This window comes from Salvelinus namaycush, chromosome 5, assembly GCF_016432855.1.
Source record: "Salvelinus namaycush isolate Seneca chromosome 5, SaNama_1.0, whole genome shotgun sequence".
Classification (NCBI taxonomy): Eukaryota; Metazoa; Chordata; class Actinopteri; order Salmoniformes; family Salmonidae; genus Salvelinus; species Salvelinus namaycush.
In genome coordinates this window covers 59,815,741-59,837,229 of record NC_052311.1, presented here as the reverse complement: position 1 = coordinate 59,837,229, position 21,489 = coordinate 59,815,741, and the positions used below count along the sequence as shown (strand labels likewise).

At 43.8% G+C, this 21,489-nt stretch overlaps 1 protein-coding gene across 2 annotated transcripts; it reads right to left on the bottom strand.

Moving 5' to 3' along the window:
• Positions 1-8,780: 8,780 nt before the first annotated feature.
• Positions 8,781-21,029, bottom strand: LOC120048552 (zinc finger protein 836-like). Of its 2 annotated transcripts, none has more exons than XM_038994631.1 (3): positions 20,959-21,029; positions 20,012-20,130; positions 8,781-13,274 (listed from the first exon to the last, which is right to left on the bottom strand). In XM_038994631.1, the coding sequence occupies exons 2-3, from the start codon at positions 20,117-20,119 to the stop codon at positions 9,642-9,644; spliced, it is 3,741 nt and encodes a 1,246-aa protein (XP_038850559.1). In that variant the 5' UTR covers positions 20,120-20,130; positions 20,959-21,029; the 3' UTR covers positions 8,781-9,641. The 2 variants fall into 2 exon arrangements, with proteins under 2 accessions (XP_038850559.1, XP_038850560.1); XM_038994632.1 differs by lacking the exon at positions 20,959-21,029 and adding an exon at positions 20,275-20,727.
• Positions 21,030-21,489: the final 460 nt, after the last annotated feature.

The following is a 21,489-nucleotide window of genomic DNA, read 5'->3' as shown; positions in this document are numbered from 1 at the left end:
AGGTACAGCTAACACAACCCCGACCCTGAGATCAGGTAGCGCTAACACAACCCCAACCCTGAAATCAGGTACAGCTAACACAACCCCAACCCTGAAATCAGGTACAGCTAACACAACCCCAACCCTGAAATCAGGTACAGCTAACACAACCCCAACCCTGAGATCAGGTAGAGCTAACACAACCCCAACCCTGAAATCAGGTACAGCTAACACAACCCCAACCCTGAAATCAGGTACAGCTAACACAACCCCAACCCTGAAATCAGGTACAGCTAACACAACCCCAACCCTGAGATCAGGTAGAGCTAACACAACCCCAACCCTGAAATCAGGTACAGCTAACACAACCCCAACCCTGAAATCAGGTACAGCTAACACAACCCCAACCCTGAAATCAGGTACAGCTAAACACAACCCCAACCCTGAAATCAGGTACAGCTAACACAACCCCAACCCTGAAATCAGGTACAGCTAACACAACCCCAACCCTGAGATCAGGTAGAGCTAACACAACCCCAACCCTGAGATCAGGTAGAGCTAACACAACCACATCACATACTGTATATCAGGTACAGTTAACCCAACCACAATCCAACCAAGTGCTAACAGTCAGTATCTGGACAATATGTGTGAAATGCTTGATAATGTATGTGATATCAACAGAGAGGTATATTTTCTAGGTGACCTAAATATTGACAGGCTTTCACCAAGCTGTCCACTCAAGAAAAAGCCTCAAACTATAACAAGTGTCTGCAACCTGGTTCAGGTTATCAATCAACCTAACACTGTATTTACAAACAGCACAGGAATGAAATCATCCACATGTATTGATCACATCTTTACTAATGCTGCAGAAATCTACACATCCATCAGATATAGTGATCATAATATAGAAGCTACATGTAGGAAAACCAAAATTCCAAAGGCTGGGCCTAATATAGTGCATAAGAGATCATACCGAGGTTTTGTAGTGATTTCTGTGTTGATGATGTAAATAATATTTGCTGGTTTGTGGTGTGCAATGAGGAGCAACCTGATGTTGCACTTGATGAATTTATGAAATTGCTTATTCCACTTACAGTGGCTTGCGAAAGTATTCACCCCCTTGGCATTTTTCCTAGGTCTGTGCTTTGACTAGGCGATTCCAAGACATTTAAATGTTTTCCCTTAAACCACTCAAGTGTTGCTTTAGCAGTATGCTTAGGGTCATTGTCCTGCTGGAAGGTGAACCTCCGTCCCAGTCTCAAATCTCTGGAAGACTAAAACAGGTTTCCCTCAAGAATTTCCCTGGATTTTGCGCCATCCATCATTCCTTCAATTCTGACCAGTTTTCCACTCCCTGCCGATGAAAAACATCCCCACTGCATGATGCTGCCACCACCATGCTTCCCTGTGGGGATGGTATTCTCGGGGTGATGAGAAGTGTTGGGTTTGCGCCAGACATAGTGTTTTCCTTGATGTCCAAAAAGCTCAATTTTAGTCTCATCTGACCAGAGTACATTCTTCCATATGTTTGGGGAGTCTCCCACATGCCTTTTGGCGAACACCAATTTTTTTCTTTAAGCAATGGCTTTTTCTGGCCACTCTTCCGTAAAGCCCAGCTCTGTGGAGTGTGCGACTTAAGGTGGTCCCATGGACAGATACTCCAATCTCCAATGTGGAGCTTTGCAGCTCCTTCAGGGTTATCTTTGGTATCTTTGTTGCCTCTATGATTAATGCTCTCCTTGCCTGGTCTGGGAGTTTTGGCTGGCGGCCCTCTCTTGGCAGGTTTGTTGTGGTGCCATATTCTTTCAATTTTTTAATAATGGATTTAAATGGTGCTCCGTGGGATGTTCAAAGTTTCGGATATTTTTTTATAACCAAACCCTGATCTGTACTTCTCCACAACTTTGTCCCTGACCTATTTGGAGAGCTCCTTGGTCTTCATGGTGCAGCTTGCTTAGTGGTGTTGCAGACTCTGGGGCCGTTCAGAACAGGTGTAGATATACTGAGATCATGTGACAGATCATGTGACACTTAGATTGCACACAGGTGGACTTTATTTAACTAATTATGTGACTTCTGAAGGTAATTGGTTGCACCAGATCATATTTAAGGGCTTCATAGCAAAGAGGATGAATACATACAGTGGGGAGAACAAGTATTTGATACACTGCCGATTTTGCAGGTTTTCCTACTTACAAAGCATGTAGAGGTCTGTAATTTTGATCATAGGTACACTTCAACTGTGAGAGACGGAATCTAAAACAAAAATCCAGAAAATCACATTGTATGATTTTTAAGTAATTAATTTGCATTTTATTGCATGACATAAGTATTTGATCACCTACCAAACAGTAAGAATTCCGGCTCTCACAGACCTGTTAGTTTTTCTTTAAGAAGCCCTCCTGTTCTCCACTCGTTACCTGTTTAAAAGACACCTGTCCACACACTCAATCAAACAGACTCCAACCTCTCCACAATGGCCAAGACCAGAGAGCTGTGTAAGGACATCAGGGATAAAATTGTAGACCTGCACAAGGCTGGGATGGGCTACAGGACAATAGGCAAGCAGCTTGGTGAGAAGGCAACATCTGTTGGCGCAATTATTAGAAAATGGAAGAAGTTCAAGATGACGGTCAATCACCCTCGGTTTGGGGCTCCATGCAAGATCTCACCTCGTGGGGCATCAATGATCATGAGGAAGGTGAGGGATCAGCCCAGAACTACACGGCAGGACCTGGTCAATGACCTGAAGAGAGCTGGGACCACAGTCTCAAAGAAAACCATTAGTAACACACTACGCCGTCATGGATTAAAATCCTGCAGCGCACGCAAGGTCCCCCTGCTCAAGCCAGCGCATGTCCAGGCCCGTCTGAAGTTTGCCAATGACCATCTGGATGATCCAGAGGAGGAATGGGAAAAGGTCATGTGGTCTAATGAGACAAAAATAGAGCTTTTTGGTCTAAACTCCACTCGTCGTGTTTGGAGGAAGAAGAAGGATGAGTACAACCCCAAGAACACCATCCCAAACGTGAAGCATGGAGGTGGAAACATCATTCTTTGGGGATGCTTTTCTGCAAAGGGGACAGGACGACTGCACTGTATTGAGGGGAGGATGGATGGGGCCATGTATCGCGAGATCTTGGCAAACAACCTCCTTCCCTCAGTAAGAGCATTGAAGATGGGTCGTGGCTGGGTCTTCCAGCATGACAACGACCCGAAACACACAGCCAGGGCAACTAAGGAGTGGCTCCGTAAGAAGCATCTCAAGGTCCTGGAGTGGCCTAGCCAGTCTCCAGACCTGAACCCAATAAAAAATCTTTGGAGGGAGCTGAAAGTCCGTATTGCCCAGCGACAGCCCCGAAACCTGAAGGATCTGGAGAAGGTCTGTATGGAGGAGTGTGCCAAAATCCCTGCTGCAGTGTGTGCAAACCTGGTCAAGAACTACAGGAAACGTATGATCTCTGTAATTGCAAACAAAGGTTTCTGTACCAAATATTAAGTTCTGCTTTTCTGATGTATCAAATACTTATGTCATGCAATAAAATGCTAATTAATTACTTAAAAATCATACAATGTGATTTTCTGGATTCCGTCTCTCACAGTTGAAGTGTGCCTATGATACAAATTACAGACCTCTACATGCTTTGTAAGTAGGAAAACCTGCAAAATCAGCAGTGTGTCAAATACTTGTTCTCCCCACTGTATGCACGCACCACTTTTCCGTTTTTTATTGTTTAGAATGTTTTGAAACAAGTCATTTTTTTCATTTCACTTCACCAATTTGAACTATATTGTGTATGCCCATTACATGAAATTCAAATAAAAATCAATTTAAATTACAGGTTGTAATGCAACCAAATAGGAGTACTTTTGCAAGGCACTGTACTAATAAGTATGCACCCATTAGGAAAATGAATGTAAAAATGGTTAAATCCCCGGTTGAGAGGGATGAGGCAAAAGGAATGGCAAATAAGTCTGGCTGCACAGCCGATTGGCAAACTTACTGTAGTTGTCATGTGTTGTTGTGTTGTTGTCTTGTGTTTCTCTTTATGTGGTGTTGTGGTGTCTCTCGTCGTGATGTGTGTTTTGTCCTATATTTTTATTTTTAATCCCAGCCCCCGTCCCAGCAGGAGGCCTTTTGCCAGGCCGTCATTTGTTCTTAACTGACTTGCCTAATTAAATAAAGGTTAAATACTTAACTAAACAAAAATAAGAAAAAAATGTACTATGAAACAAAGCTAAATGATATAAAGGATGATGGTAAAAAGCTTTGGAGCACCATAAATGAGATTTTGGGCAAAAAGCTCCATCCTTCATTGAATCAATTCATCACAAAACCCACTGATATTGCCAACTACTTTAATGATTTTTTCATGGCAAGATTAGCAATTGTAGGCATGACATGCCAACAACAAACTCTGCACCTACACATCCATGCATAACTGACTAAATTATGAAGGACAAACAATTTAATTTAGATTTATGTAAAGTGAGTGTGGATGAGGTGAAAAAAGTATTGTTGTCTATCATCAATGACAAACCACCTGGGACTGACAACTTGGATGGAAAATTACTGAGGATGATGGCGGACTATATTGCCACTCCTATTTGCCATCTCTTCAATCTAAGCCTACAATCTAAGCGTGTGCCCTCAGGTCAGGAGGGAAGCAAAAGTAATTATGATACCCAAGAATAGCAAAGTCCCCTTTACTGGTTCAAACAGCCAACCAGTCAACCTGCTACCAACCCTTAGTAAACTTTTGGAAAAAATTATATTTGACCAGATATATGCTATTTCACAGTAAACAAATTAACAACAGACTTTCATCACGCTTATAGGGAAGGGCTTTCAGCATGTACAGCAAATGACTGATGATTGGCTGATAATAAGAAAACTGTGGGAGCTGTTTTGTTTGACTTCAGTGCAGCTTTTGACATTATCAATCATAATCTGTGGCTGAAAAAATGTATGTGTTATGGATTTACATCCTCTGCTATATTGTGAATTTATTATTACCTGTCTAACAGAACACAAAGGGTGTTCTTTAATGGAAGCCTCTCCAACATAATCCAGGTAGAGTTAGGCATTCCCCAGGGCAGCTGTCCATGCCCCTTAATTTTTTCAATCTTTACTAATGACCTGCCACTGGCACTGAGTAAAGCCTATGTGTCTATGTATGCTGATGACTCAACATCATACAAATCAGCTACCACAGCAAGTGAAATCACTGCAACACTTAACAAAGACTTGCTGTCAGTTTTAGAATGGGTGACAAGTAATAAGCTAGTCCTAAATATTTCAAAAACTTAAAGCATTGTATTTGGGACTAACCATTCACTAAACTTCAACTTAATATTGTAATGAATAATGTGGAAATTGAGCAAATTGAGGAGACTAAACTGCGTTGTGTAATCCTGGATAATAAACTGTCATGGTAAAAACATATTGATGCAACGGTAGCTAAAATGGGGAGAGGTCTGTGCGTAATAACACTCTGCTCTGCTTTCTTGACATCGCTATCAACAAAACAAGTCCTACAGGCCCTAGTTTTGTTGCAGCTGGACTACTGCCCAGTCATATGGTAAAGTGCCACAAAGAGGGACATAGGCAAATTAGTTGCCCCAGAACAGAGCAGCACAGCTGGTCCTTAAATGTATACAGAGAGCTGACATCAATAACATACATGTCAATCTCTCCTGGCTCAAAGTAGAGGAGACATTGACTGCATCACTAGTACTACTTGTCTTTGTGCGAGGTATTGACATGATGAAAGCACCAAGCAGTCTGTTCAAATGACTAGCACACAGCTCAGACACCCATGCATACCCCACAAGACATACCACCAGTGGTCTCTTCACAGTCCCCAAGTCCAGAACAGACACTGGTAAAGCCATGACTACATGGAACTCTATTCCACATCAAGTAACTCATGTAAGCAGTAAAAATCAGATTTGAAAAACAGATAAAACTACACCTTATGGAACAACCTGGACTGTAAAGAGATGCACACACAGGCACACACACTTTACACACACATACATTGTAATGTTGTTGTATTGTGGTATTTTACATTTTGTAGTGGTAGAGTAGTGGTGTAATAATGTGTTGTATGATGTAGTGTTTTATTTTTTGCGATATAATCGCCTTAATCTTGTTTGGACCCCAAGAAGCCTAATAGGGATCCTTAATAAATACAAATACAGAACTCCTATCAGCTACAGCTAACACAACCACAACCGTTATAGGTAAGACAACCACAACCCAAACACAACCCTGAGATTAGACCATTTCACAACCTAAGCAGTTTTTACAGTAGGCCTTAAAGGTGCAACACGTAGGTTTTTTTTAATCTAATTTTTTCCAATGTAATTTCTTAAAATGTCCATAATATACAGTATCTGGCGCTAATTGTGGAATGATAGAGTTTCACAGTATTATTTATCCACCAGTTTTGTGATTGGCTGTGATATTCACCTATTTATTTCTCCAGCCAGAGCGGCATCTGTTGTCAAAGCTGTTCTGACTTTGTGGCTAGCTGTTATCTAGTGGAAATCGCTCTGTCATTTCAAAATGGTTGCATTTTCCATTTATGTGAAAAAACAAGCACTTAATAGTGTAAGGAATCATTGTACTAAATTGCTGTGAAATCGCTGAGAAATATATTTTCAACAACAAAAAAATGATTGTTTTTACAGCTGTTACTTTCGGTTTTGGTCCACCAGCTTTAAACAGCTATAAAAACAATAGTTTTTTTTATTATTGAAAATATATTTCACAGCGTTTAGATGGTACAATGACTCCCTACACTATTCAGTGCTTGTTTTCTCACATAAACTGAAGTGTCAACTCGATAACACAGCCACAAAGTCAGAACAGCTTTCACAATGTGACAACAGATGCCGCTCCGGCAGTAGAAATCAATAGGCGAATATCACTGCCAATTACAACACTGCCGGATAAGTAATAGTGTGAAACACTATCATTTCACTATTAGTGCCAGAAATATTATGGACATTTTCTGACATTACAATGCAAAAATAAAATAAAAAATGTCTAGCACCTTTAACTTTCACAACAAAACTTGATATGAACATGCTTGAGAATAACCTGTACTGTAGATTCTAACTATTCTCTCTCTACAGGTGACTCGTGGCTGTGTGGTGGTGGTGGTGGTTGGGTGAACCACACTCGCTGCAGGCCTTTCCCAAAGACTAAAGATGGATGCTACCAGCCTTCTGTAATTTCCATCAGACCGGGATGGGAATCCTCTTCCCCCCCAAAGCTGCATTTAACATTTGACCTGCGGCACCACTTGGACTACTGCCAGGACCAAGGCTGGCATCGTCTTCTGACCCAGCGACTGAATGGACCCTACACAACGACTCGTACTTGTAAAGACAAAAAAGAAAAAGGACTTAATTTTACTACAGCGGGGTCTGATATAGATGACTGGTGTATTTTTATCAGATGTGTTTAATGTACAAAGTATTGCATTAACAATCTCAATTAAGAACTACAGTAACACGGCCTCTGGTTCTGTAGCTTGTGTCATCTCAGAGGGAGGGGCTCTATGGGTTCACCCACTGATGGCTCTGTAAAGTATGTCCCCTAACTCCTGCTATTAGTGTTACAAGTTACATTGGAGTCACCTAAACATAATGCCTGGTTCCTATGGAATGAGAGGTTTAAACAGCGTTTTTAAATGTGAGGGGAACTTCTTTGAATGCCACTCAGTATTGACAGCCTCCCGCAAAGCGTCTTTCAATTATACCTTTTTCCACAAGTAAAACACAATGGTTATTCCACACATTTTTCCTAACAGGAAGTATAAAGCGGTGACATCCTCAGAGGCACCAGTGTATGAGACAACTGCCTTATTACTAGAGAGAGCTGCTGGTCACTTTTAAAATACACATCTCTGTTCTCTAACTGTTATAATCCTCTCCATTTTGTTAGATTAGGAAATAGAACAATTTCTCTTCACACGGCCTCAGTCAGAGGGATAAACTGCTAGTCAGTTGCCATGTCTCAAGGGCTGCCCGGCCACCCACTCAAACACTCCCTAAGGTACTGTAACTAATCTAGACTGTTAAGGCCCGACATATATTGTTGTCTTAAGGATGATTGTATGGGGAAGCAGTCAGTTTACATAGTTAAGCTGTTCTCATAAAGATCAAGAGACAAGTAGCATAGCCTAATAAAGTACGCAAGCTGATATTTATTGGGATGACTCATGTACTGGAGGCAGCTCTGCAGAGTGGTCACTAGCTGGCACAGCCACAGTCATAAAATCTGCTTTGAAACATAACCACACTGCTAAACATAATGCCTAACCAAATTTTTGTTTTCATGAATTTTTACAATATAGACAATTTTGACTTGCAGCTGGCCTATCTAGCGGAAACCGCTCAGTTCTGCCTCCAGGGCAAGACTCACAACAATAAACGTCAACCTGCATAAAGTACATGGAGACATTGCTCACTGTTATTCTAATTCTGATGTGACAGCTCCCTCCAGAGGATATGTACATGCATGACAATCACACACCAGTCAAAGACATGAATGAATGTCAAACGACGTCATATTCTTGGGTCTCTGTGGCAGCCTATGGGTAATATATCATCACAGTCTAAATAGTTTTGAAATCTTTTACCAAACAATACTTGTGTGACATGGATTGTTTTTGGACTAGTAACAGCCAAATTATACTTAGCAAACAGGTAGGATTAAAAGTGGCCAGTCTTTAAATGAGGGTGCATTTTTAGAACACAGCTCTCAATACATGTTGCACTCAAGTGTGAATGGGGAAATATGGGTCAGTGGCACAGCATTGTCTTATTTGCATAATTTATGTCATTCACTTTGTGAATCCACAAATTGTACCCGTTCTCCAGCCCCAATGGTAAGGCTGGTAATCTGGGGCATTACTAAATCAAGCACCTTGTGAGGACAACTATTCCCATGGTTGTATTTAAACTGGACGTCTGCATTTTCATTAACTGGAGTTAAGATATGTAATTCTTTAAAAAATATATTTTGTTTTTTTAACATGAGGATCACATGTACAGGTAATATTGTGAAATCGGCTTACAAAAGGATAGATTCTGCAAAAACGATGTGAAGTGAAACGTTTACAGGTTCTTTTGCACATGATAAAACCATGCATTGGAAATACATTTTCTGGTCTTCCTGACAATTAAAAGCCATTGGTGAATGAAAGTTTTTGAATGAGTATTGTTCTACCAGCTAAATCATAACCTACTTATAATATTAACGATAATAATATTGCCATCTCATGGAACCGAATTAATGATAATGCTTTAGTCTTCTAATGTACAAATAACCTATGACCTCTTACAAAGACAACTCAAGTCAAATATATCATTTTAATATGATTGTATTTTTGGTCTTTTGGTGAAAACAGAATGTTTTAGTGGAAGTGAAAACACATTTTAAACCAATACATACATAGATTATTTCATAAGGAATCATCTTTCATTCACAGTGAAAAAAGTCAAACAAGTCCACAAACTGCATTGTCCTCCTCTACCCCTAAGCATAGTAAATGATAGGCTTGCCTGCCTGTGTGAGCCATGGAAAAACCACTGCTTTGAATAGGGCCTAGACTGGGCCCTGCTGTGGGCCCATTTCAGTGTTAAGTCCTTTGGGTGTTTTTCAGTTTGTGCCAGAGAAAAGCAGCAGGCCTACAAAACATCTGCCCACAGTGACAGGAGAAGGGCATCCGGCACTCTTTCCTCAGCTTCAAAGTTATGCTGTCACCTGGACATCTAGTTGTGCTGGAAGCTCCAACCATGTGCTGTGCGAGGCACTTTGCCCCGTCAAAGGTCTCCCCGCAGGCAGTGCATATGTAGCGGGTGGCCTGGGCGTGCTGGAGGTAGTGACGCAGGAGGTGCAACCGCCGCAGGAACGACCTACCACAGTGGCAGCGGTACCGCCGGGAGCCCCGGTGGAGGTAGCGGTGCTTCACACTGAGCGAGGGCTGCTGCGAGACAGCGCCGCACTGGCGGCAGGTGTAGGTGCCCTTGGAGCGCCAGCTCATCTTCATGCGTTTCTCCAGGGCCAGCTCCTTACTTCTATTCACAAACATACACATGATGCTTAGAGGGGCTGGGGCAAAGGCAAGGGTAAGGGGGGAAGACTGAGCTTGAGGGGGGGTAGGGACAGGTGAGAGGCGGATCAAGGTGATTTTCCCCGGGGCAGAGGCTGAGACAGGTCTAGGGGATGGAGTGGTGGGTGATCTGATAGGGTCCATGGCTAGGGTAGTAGGGCTGGGTGTCTGCTGTTGGACAGATTTTGCCTGATGGATAGTCTGTTGCAGAAGGTTAGAGAACTGCCCAAGGGGCTTTGCTGTGTTAGTCTGCATGGGTGCTGTGACCTGCGGTTTGGGAGGGTTGGTCTGTGGGGCCACTGGGACCAGCCTGGCCATTTTCCCTGGACCACCACCAGTGTTGTCAAAGAGCAAGGTGGCCACCACAGGAACAGCTGGCTGGGAAGAGGAGGTGGTAGACAGCATTACTCTAGGCAGAGACACAGGAGACTGTCCAGCAGGTGTTAGCTGGCCAACTGGACTGGGGTCCTGATCAGCCACAGGGACTGGGGCCAGTCGTTTCAGCTCCTTATTGCCACTACTGTAACACATCAGGGTGGAGCTACTGGGGCTCTGCCGGCCTGAGGTGGTAGAGATAGCCATGGGTACGAAAGAGAAAGTCGTAGCGGAGGACCCACCAGCTTGGGTGACCAGCTTGTCAGCGTGAGCCAAAACAATATGGTCCACCAGACTGCCCTCAGTAAGAAAGTAAGCTTTACACATAACGCATTGGATGCCCTTCTGCTTATTGCAGTACTTCATGTGATGTTCCAGACTAGTGAAGGGCCCTCTGCCGCAATGGACACAGGCACCTTTGTCAGGCGTCTCTGTGACTGGGCTCTGAACTCGGGATTTGGTACTGTGATAGGAAATCATATGGTTGGCCAGGACATCACTAGGAAAGAAAAACTTGCACACAGAACATTGGATGCACTTCCTCTCAGAGCAGGTCTTCATGTGGTTGTCCAGATTAGTGAATGGCCCCTTGCCACAATGGTCACAGGTACCTTTGTCAGGGGTCTCTGATGGGATACTGTGAACGAGAACCTTATGGTCGGCCAGGGCTGTCTCTGTAGGAAAGAAAACGTTGCAAACAAAGCATTTGAAGCCCTTCTTCCCAGAGCAGGTCCTCAAGTGGATATCCAGACTAGTGAATGGACCTCTGCCACAATGGAGACAGGTACCTTCAGGGGTCTCTGAGTCTCTGTTCTGGACTTGGTATGGGATGCTCTGGACTTGGTATGGGGTTCTATGGACATGGTATGGGGTGCTGTGATAGCAAACCATATGATCAGCCAGGACCGATTCAGTAGGGAAAAAAACATTGCACACAGAGCATTTTAAGCCCTTCTGCTTAGAGCAGGTCCTCATGTGGATGTCCAGACTAGTGAATGGTCCACTGCCGCAATAAACACAGACACCTTGGTCAGAGGTCTTTGATGTGGCACTGTGATATTGAAGATTATGGTCCACCAGGAATTTCTCAGAAGGAAATTGGACTTTGCACTCAGAGCATTGTAAGGACCAATCCCTAGAGCAGCTCCTCAAATGGAAGTCCATATCAGTGAATGGCCCTCTGCCGCAAACAGCACACATAGTGGAAAGCTGTCCGTGAACTGAAACGTTATGGTTCTGCAGGGCCTTCCTATTATGGAAGAGTACTCTGCACTCAGTGCATGTAAGACCTTTCCAACTGCAGCTTCTCAAATGAACGTCCATATTAGTGAATGGCCCTGTTCCACAATGGATACACGTAGTGGGATCAGGAACATATGGGGGGGATGTGTCTTTTTTGGGACAGTTGTGGTTTTTGTAGATGGCCAGATCGGGGAAGACCTGACGGCAGAACTCACAGGTGTACATTTGGCCCGATATGGCTTCAGAGTGAGTCCGAACCTCATGGTCCAACATGGCCATCTCGGTAGGGAAGACGGCTTGGCATAAAGAGCATTGAAAGTCCTTCATATTGCAGGTCTTCACATGAAAGTCCATATTATGATACGGTCCTTTGGTGCAATAGATGCAATAATAAGGCTTGACCTGGGACAACTTGGTCTGGGGCCGCTTAGTCCAGGATGGCCGGGTCTTGGCTTTCCGTGTGCGTACAGGAGTGTAAGAAGACCCACTGGATTCCCCAGTGCTGCTGGACCCCGAGTCAGAATCTGATAACTCTTCTGGGTCAAATTCTGACTCCCGCTCAGACGAGGAGGGCTCACCATCTTGGTCAATCAGTATCTCAGCATCCTCATCCTCTTTTTCGCTCTGGATGTCATTCTTCCTATCCTCCCCCTGTTTACTTTTCATTTCCTCCTCCTCTTCTTCACTCAGCCTGATGTCCTCCTCATCTATATCCGTTTCTCCGCTGCTCTCTGTTAACCTGTCGTTGTCTGTTCCTCCTGCACTCTCAGTGTCTTCGCTATGTTCACTCCCCTCTCCATCGCTCATCCCCTCATCCCACTGGAGGGGGGCGCCATCAACCTCAACCCCTCTCTCCAGTTTGACACGGATCCTCAGTGAGGGAGTCAGAATGGAGGGGCCTAGGGTCAGAGTGGAAGGGTCTGGTTTGACATCTTCCTCCAGCCTATGTCTTGTCTTTGTCATTCTCCCATTGCTTTCCATGCTATACGTATGGTCTAGGGTCACTGCTGAAGGTAAAGTACACTGTGCATTTAAAGTCTCCTCACTGCCATCATTTGAGTAGTCCTCATGTTTGAGTGCCAAGGCTGAAGGTAGAGTATACTGTCCCTTTAAAGTCTCTTCACTGCTATTCAAGCCATTATTTGAGATGTCCTCAAGGGGTGTATTTAACAACTCGGTGAACAAGTGTATTCCTATGTGCTTGTTGAGATCCCACAAGTTGCTGAAATGCAGCTGGCAGTTGCTGCAATGGAGGACTGAGTTTGGGTGTGCGTTGACTAGGTGCATAGCCAGTGATACTGTGCGACTGAAAGTCACTTGACATATGTTGCAGGACGTTGAGACCTTGGACCTGTGGCTCTCAAAGTGTTCGATCAACTCCTGGCCAGACTTGAATTGCACGCCACATTCCCAGCACTTTCCCCCCAGCTCCATGGAATGCATGCCGTAAGCAGAGACGCTGTCCCCTGACAGGTCACAGTCATCGTCACTCGAGTCCTCTGGAATGGAGAACGGGCGTGGCACAGAAAACCTGGGGATCTCCTGCAATTCACAGCAAAATTACATATTAGAGACAAAGTGAGTAAATTAATCAATCAATAGTTTACAAAGTGATGACTATTGACTGACCACAAATATATTATTGTTTGCCAATTGCTTACATATGAGGCAGGCACTGGTGAACGTCAATAAATAGAGCATTGGAAACAGTCTACAGAAAGATACAGCCTAAGCTGAAGCATATTCAAAGCCTAACAGCCAGAGTAGTTTTTCTTAATCAATTTATTAAAAGGATAAGTTCTGTATTTTGGATGTAAATGGCATTTTATTGAAGTATGCAGACACTGAGATTTCACTTGTTTTTGAGAAACTTACTCCACCAGCAATACACATGACATTCTGTCATTCCGAACTTTAAATCACACCTTTATCAAATCAAACTTTATTTGTCACAATCTCCGAATACAACAATGTAAATAGGCCATTTGATTAATTGTTCAGCAGTCTTATGGCTTGGGGGTAGAAGCTGTTGAGGAGCCTTTTGGTTCTAGACTTGGAACTCCGGAACCGCTTGCCGTGCGGTAGCAGAGAAAACAGTCTATAACTTGGGTGACTGGAGTCTCTGACAATTTTATGGGCTTTCCTCTGACACCGCCTATTATATAGGTCCTGGATGGCAGGAAGCTTGGCCCCAGTGATGTACTGGGCCATACGCACTACCCTCTGTAGCGCCTTACGGTCAGATGCCGAGCAATTGCCATACCAGGCGGTGATGCACCCGGTCAGGATGCTCTCGATGGTGCATCTGTTGAACCTTTTGAAGATCTGGGGAACCATGCGAAATCTTTTCAGTCTCCTGAGGGGGAAAAGGTTTTGTTGTGCCCTCTTCACAACTGTCTTGGTATGTTTGGACCATGATAGTTTGTTGGTGATGTGGACACCACCAAGGAAATTGAAACTCTTGACCCGCTCCACTACAGCCCCGTTGATGTTAATGGGGGCCTGTTCGGCCCGCCTTTTCCTGTATGTAGTCCATGATCATCTCCTTTGTCTTGCTCACACTGAGGGAGAGGTTCTCTGACCTCCCCCCTATAGGCCGTCTCATCGTTGTCGGTGATTAGGCTTACTTACCACTGTTGTGTCGTCTGCAAACGTAATGATGGTGTTGGAGTCGTGTTTGGCCACGCAGTCGTGGGTGAACAGGGAGTACAGGAGTGGACTAAGTACACACCCCGGAGGGGCCCCAGTGTTGAGGATCAGCGTGGAAGATGTGTTGTTGCCTACCCTTACCACCTGGGGTCAGAAAGTCCAGGATCCAGTTGCAAAGCAAGGTGTTTAGTCCCAGGGTCCTTAGCTTAGTGATGAGCTTCGTGGGCACTATGGTGTTGAACGCTAAGCTGTAGTCAATGAACAGCATTCTCACATAGGTGTTCCTTTTGTCCAGGTGGGAAAGGGCCGTGTGGCGTGCGATTGAGATTGCGTCATCTGTGGATCTGTTGGGGCGCTATGCGAATTGGAGTGGGTCCAGGGAGGATGCTGTTGATGTGAGCCATGACCAGTCTTTCAAAGCACTTCATGGCTACCAACGTTTCGTGCGACTCGAGCAGTTTCCCCTATCCATCTGTGTCACTTCTCCATGTAGCCTGCACATACGCACACGGAAAAGTATCATGGATTACACGGAGAAGTATCACTTGAGTCACACAAAATGGAATATAACGGTGCAGATAAAGTTTGGATCACACAATTTCATGTGTACAATATCTAAAGACCTGCATCACTATACTGAGAGAGTTGCTGTTTCAAAAAATATGTACTTGAGTGTTTTTGGAGCCTTTGTTCACGTTTTATAATGCCCTTGTAACTGCTAAACGAGCATGAGGAAGTATATCGCTGTTGGGGTACACTTCCCAAAAACAAGTGAAATCGCAAAAAAAGTGTCTGGGTACTTCAATAACAGGCCATTTACATCCAAAATACAGATTTATTTCAAAAGAGTGAACGTCTCCTTTAATAGTCTACAAAAAGGCAAACATTTCAAAAGTACCAAGTGTACAGGAGTAGAAATAAAGTTGGGATTTTCAGAGTGTTCCCTGTCCTGCAGAGGAGAAAAGAGAAAGAAAAAATAACAAGGCAGCTGATGGAGAGGGCATTGAGAGAGGAAAGAGATAAGTATAGATAGGGATACATTCAAGAGGGATACAGAGCCAATTCCATTTCCATGCCAGACTGAATTGACCGAAAGGGAATTTGGTTTAAAAATTTAAATAATGAAAAATTCATACAACTAATTATTATTAACCAGAAGCTAGCCAGTTTACTGGCTAACGTTAGTATTCAGCTCACCACGGTTTGTGGTCATCAGCTATCCTTTAGCTCGAAAAGCTATCGCCAGTTTTGTACAACGCGACTCAGACCAGAACATACCGGACCTATTTTTCTCTCCATATCCCCGGATTTCAACCGCAAGCTCTGGACATTTACACCTGGATCTCGCAGCTAGCTAGCTGCTATCCTTGTGATTATTGGCTTACGTCGATCCTGGAGCAAACATCAATTATTCCGGAGCTAGCCAGCTGAAGAGTTTCATCAGCCACTCCTGGGCTACAATCACCTATCCGGACCCGTTTTACTGCCGATGCGGAGCCCCACCGGGCTTTCACGACTGGACTACCGACGTTATCTGCCCGAGGGAGTTATCCAACTGGCCCCTCCATCACGACGTTATCTGAACGCCCATCTGCGGCCCGCTAATCGTTAGCTGTCTTATCGGCTGCTATCTGAATAGGTCTATCGGACAATTTTTCTTGGGTCACTATAACTATATCTATTTTGCCAACTGGATTGATTCCCCTCTACCATACGGAACCCCACTAATCTACCGTCGGAAACGCACGAGGTGGCTAAAAACAGACCTCCATCCTATACTAGCTTGCTGAATCGCCGTTACCCCAACCAACCTCACTACTCACTGGACCCTTATGATCACTCGACTAAGCATGCCTGTCCTTAATGTCAATATGCCTTGTCCATTGCTGTTCTGGTTAGTGTTTATTGGCTTATTTCACTGTAGAGCCTTTAGCCCTGCTCATTATACCGTATCCAACCTTTCAGTTCCACCACCCACACATGCAATGACATCACCTGGTTTCAATGATGTTTCTAGAGACAATATCTCTCTCATCATCACTCAATACCTAGGTTTACCTCCACTGTATTTACATCCTACCATACCTTTGTCTGTACATTATACCTTGAAGCTATTTTATCGCCCCCAGAAACCTCCTTTTACTCTCTGTTCCGGACGTTCTAGACGACCAATTCTCATAGCTTTTAGCCATACCCTTATCCTACTCCTCCTCTGTTCCTCTGGTGATGTAGAGGTGAATCCAGGCCCTGCAGTGCCTAGCTCCACTCCTATTCCCCAGGCGCTCTCTTTTGATGACTTCTGTAACCGTAAAAGCCTTGGTTTCATGCATGTTAACATTAGAAGCCTCCTCCCTAAGTTTGTTTTATTCACTGCTTTAGCACACTCTGCCAACCCGGATGTTCTAGCCGTGTCTGAATCCTGGATTAGGAAGACCACCAAAAATTCTGAAATCTCCATTCCTAACTACAACATTTTCAGACAAGATAGAACGGCCAAAGGGGGCGGTGTTGTAATCTACTGCAAAGATAGCCTGCAGAGTTCTGTCCTACTATCCAGGTCTGTACCCAAGCAATTTGAACTTCTACTTCTCTAAAAACAAGTCTCTCACCGTTGCCGCCTGCTATAGACCACCCTCTGCCCCCAGCTGTGCTCTGGACACCATATGTGAACTGATTGCCCCCCATCTATCTTCAGAGCTCGTGCTGCTAGGCGACCTAAACTGGAACATGCTTAATACCCCAGCCATCCTACAATCTAAGCTTGATGCCCTCAATCTCATACAAATTATCAATGAACCTACCAGGTACCACCCCAAAGCCGTAAACACGGGCACCCTCATAGATATCATCCTAACCAACTTGCCCTCTAAATACACCTCTGCTGTTTTCAACCAAGATCTCAGCGATCACTGCCTCATTGCCTGCATCCGTAATGGGTCAGCGGTCAAACGACCTCCACTCATCACTGTCAAACGCTCCCTGAAACACTTCAGTGAGCAGGCCTTTCTAATCGACCTGGCCGGGGTATCCTGGAAGGATATTGATCTCATCCCGTCAGTAGAGGATGCCTGGTTATTTTTTTTTAAATGTCTTCCTCAACCATCTTAAATAAGCATACCCCATTCAAGAAATTTAGAACCAGGAACAGATATAGCTCTTGGTTCTCTCCAGACCTGACTGCCCTTAACCAACACAAAAACATCATATGGCGTTCTGCATTAGCATCGAACAGCCCCCGTGATATGCAACTTTTTAGGGAAGCTAGAAACCAATATACACAGGCAGTTAGAAAAGCCAAGGCTAGCTTTTTCAAGCAGAAATTTGCTTCCTGCAACACAAACTCAAAAAAGTTCTGGGACACTGTAAAGTCCATGGAGAATAAGAGCACCTCCTCCCAGCTGCCCACTGCGCTGAGTACAGGAAACACTGTCACCACCGATAAATCCACTATAATTGAGAATTTCAATAAGCATTTTTCTATGGCTGGCCATGCTTTCCACCTGGCTACCTCTACCCCGGTCAACAGCACTGCACCCCCCACAGCAACTCGCCCAAGCCTTCCCCATTTCTCCTTCTCCCAAATCCAGTCAGCTGATGTTCTGAAAGAGCTGCAAAATCTGGACCCCTACAAATCAGCCGGGCTAGACAATCTGGACCCTTTCTTTCTAAAAACGTATCTGCCGAAATTGTTGCAACCCCTATTACTAGCCTGTTCAACCTCTCTTTCGTGTCGTCTGAGATTCCCAAAGATTGGAAAGCAGCTGCGGGACACTCTTGACACAAACGGCTACAGACCTATATCTATCCTACCCTGCCTTTCTAAGGTCTTCGAAAGCCAAGTCAACAAACAGATTACCGACCATTTCGAATCCCACCATACCTTCTCCGCTATGCAATCTGGTTTCAGAGCTGGTCATGGGTGCACCTCAGCCACGCTCAAGGTCCTAAACGATATCCTAACCGCCATCGATAAGAAACAATACTGTGCAGCCGTATTCGCTGACCTGACCAAGGCTTTCGACTCTGTCAATCACCACATCCTCATTGGCAGACTCGATAGCCTTGGTTTCTCAAATGATTGCCTCGCCTGGTTCACCAACTACTTCTCTGATAGAGTTCAGTGTGTCAAATCGGAGGGCCTGTTGTCTGGGCCTCTGGCAGTCTCTATGGGGGTGCCACAGTGTTCAATTCTTGGACCGACTCTCTTCTCTGTATACATCAATGATGTCGCTCTTGCTGCTGGTGAGTCTCTGATCCACCTCTACGCAGACGACACCATTCTGTATACTTCTGGCCCTTCTTTGGACACTGTGTTAACATCCCTCCAGACGAGCTTCAATGCCATACAACTCTCCTTCCGTGGCCTCCAATTGCTCTTAAATACAAGTAAAACTAAATGCATGCTCTTCAACCGATCGCTACCTGCACCTGCCCGCCCGTCCAACATCACTACTCTGGACGGTTCTGACTTAGAATATGTGGACAACTACAAATACCTAGGTGTCTGGTTAGACTGTAAACTCTCCTTCCAGACTCACATAAAACATCTCCAATCCAAAGTTAAATCTAGAATTGGCTTCCTATTTCGCAACAAAGCATCCTCACTCATGCTGCCAAACATACCCTTGTAAAACTGACCATCCTACCGATCCTCGACTTTGGCGATGTCATTTACAAAATAGCCTCCAATACCCTACTCAATAAATTGGATGCAGTCTATCACAGTGCCATCCGATGTCACCAAAGCCCCATATACTACCCACCACTGCGACCTGTACGCTCTCGTTGGCTAGCCCTCGCTTCATACTCGTCGCCAAACCCACTGGCTCCAGGTCATCTACAAGACCCTGCTAGGTAAAGTCCCCCCTTATCTCAGCTCGCTGGTCACCATAGCAGCACCCACCTGTAGCACGCGCTCCAGCAGGTATATCTCTCTGGTCATCCCCAAAACTAATTCTTCCTTTGGCCGCCTCTCCTTCCAGTTCTCTGCTGCCAATGACTGGAATGAACTACAAAAATCTCTGAAACTGGAAACACTTATCTCCCTCACTAGCTTTAAGCACCAGCTGTCAGAGCAGCTCACAGATTACTGCACCTGTATATAGCCCATCTATAATTTAGCCCAAAAACTACCCCCCCCCTACTGTATTTATTTATTTTGCTCCTTTGCACTCCATTATTTCTATCTCTACTTTGCACATTCTTCCACTGCGAATCTCTACCATTCCAGTGTTTTACTTGCTATATTGTATTTACTTCGCCACCATGGCCTTTTTTTGCCTTTACCTCCCTTATCTCACCTCATTTGCTCACATTGTATATAGACTTATTTTTCTACTGTATTATTGACTGTATGTTTGTTTTACTCCATGTGTAACTCTGTGTTGTTGTATGTGTCGAACTGCTTTGCTTTATCTTGGCCAGGTCGCAATTGTAAATGAGAACTTGTTCTCAACTTGCCTATCTGGTTAAATAAAGGTTAAATATTTTATTTTATTATCTAAATTGACAGCTATCAAAATGATAGGTACTCTCCCGCTGTACATAATTTGGGATGGATGACATACCACTGTGAACACTGATAGGATATCATTGATAACTAACGTCTCTGGCCTGTATCAACAACTCACCGGTGGACTCTGCTTCTGGGCTTTGTTCACATCCTCCAGTAGCTCCACCTCTGCCCCCACGGTCTCCTGAATCACTATGTCTTCAGCAGCCATCTCCATAGCAACCATATACTGGCTCCCTACATTTTGAGTGACACAAAGTAAGCAAAGAGAAATCCACACACACAGACACTGACTGACAGACACACAGATGATATAGTGACATGGATTAAGTCAGAATAACTTGCTACTACTGCATTACCACAGATTGAAGGGTTAGTTACCAGTATATTTGGTACTACTGTGATAGTTCAACTCCCAAAGGCAAAATATTAGTACTAATGTCAGTTTCTGCAAAACGTTGCTAATATTGACCAAGCGGGTTGCTAACTTCCATTATATTGTACAACTAACCACTAACGTTACTAGCTACTTGGTACTGCCGCCTATTCCTCTCTGCTGGTACTAACGTTGCCGTTAGCTGGGCTACGCAGATTGCTACTTCACAAGTTATCATCAAATGTTTTTATTCAGACAACCTAGGGTGTCATCACTAGTCCAAACAATTGCAAATTGGACAAATTCAGGTAAATCCCACCCCGTTTCGTTTGCTTCCGTTTTGCAACAGAATAGCGTCAAGAATACACCCCTGACTAGATATGAGACAACAAGTTATTCCAATTATGTACTCTAGACTATACAGGTGTGTAGCTACATCGCTCACTAATGTACAAGCTAATTCTCAAATGTGAGGATGACGTAACAATTTATCTCCAAAGCAATGACGCTCTCAATGTTGTTGTTGTTGTTGTTGTCAATAGAGAGAGCGCGTTCCCCCATTCGATAATGTCGTTGGTTTGGTGCACGTGCGAAATTGACGTTGATTCATTCATTTTTTGACTTACATTACCTAGCTAACACCTACTACGAATTGTACATAACTATAGCAGCATTTCGAAAAACATTACCTTTTAAGTTCTTTTTAAAACGTTAATATTCCCTGCTTTGGCTTCCATCATTTATTCTCTATTTCCTGTTTTAGCAGGAATGGGTGGAGCCAGTGTGAAACCTACAGCTCCCAGTATTCATATTTTATTTAAACGAATTACACACATTTGCAAAAAACGAACAAATAAACAAACACATTCATAATTAGGCTACACATAATTATATTGCAAGTTGAAAGACTGCTGTAGAAACTACACACTGTACCTTTGTTTACCATACTGTAACCTCTGCCCATAAGGGCATACAATAATTGAGGATTTAAATGTGATGCCAAGTGTTGATGCCATTTCAACTAATTATATTATTAGGACTATTTTATTAGCTAAGTGAGGAATTTAAATTAGTAACAATAGGACTATATTGTTGTTAAGTAGCTAAATTACTATTTTTAGGTTATGTGTAGGACACTTATCTTCTCTACAACCTAATGGCACAATCTAATGACAATAACATAGTCATAAAACCTTTCTGCACTAGATCATGATATCATA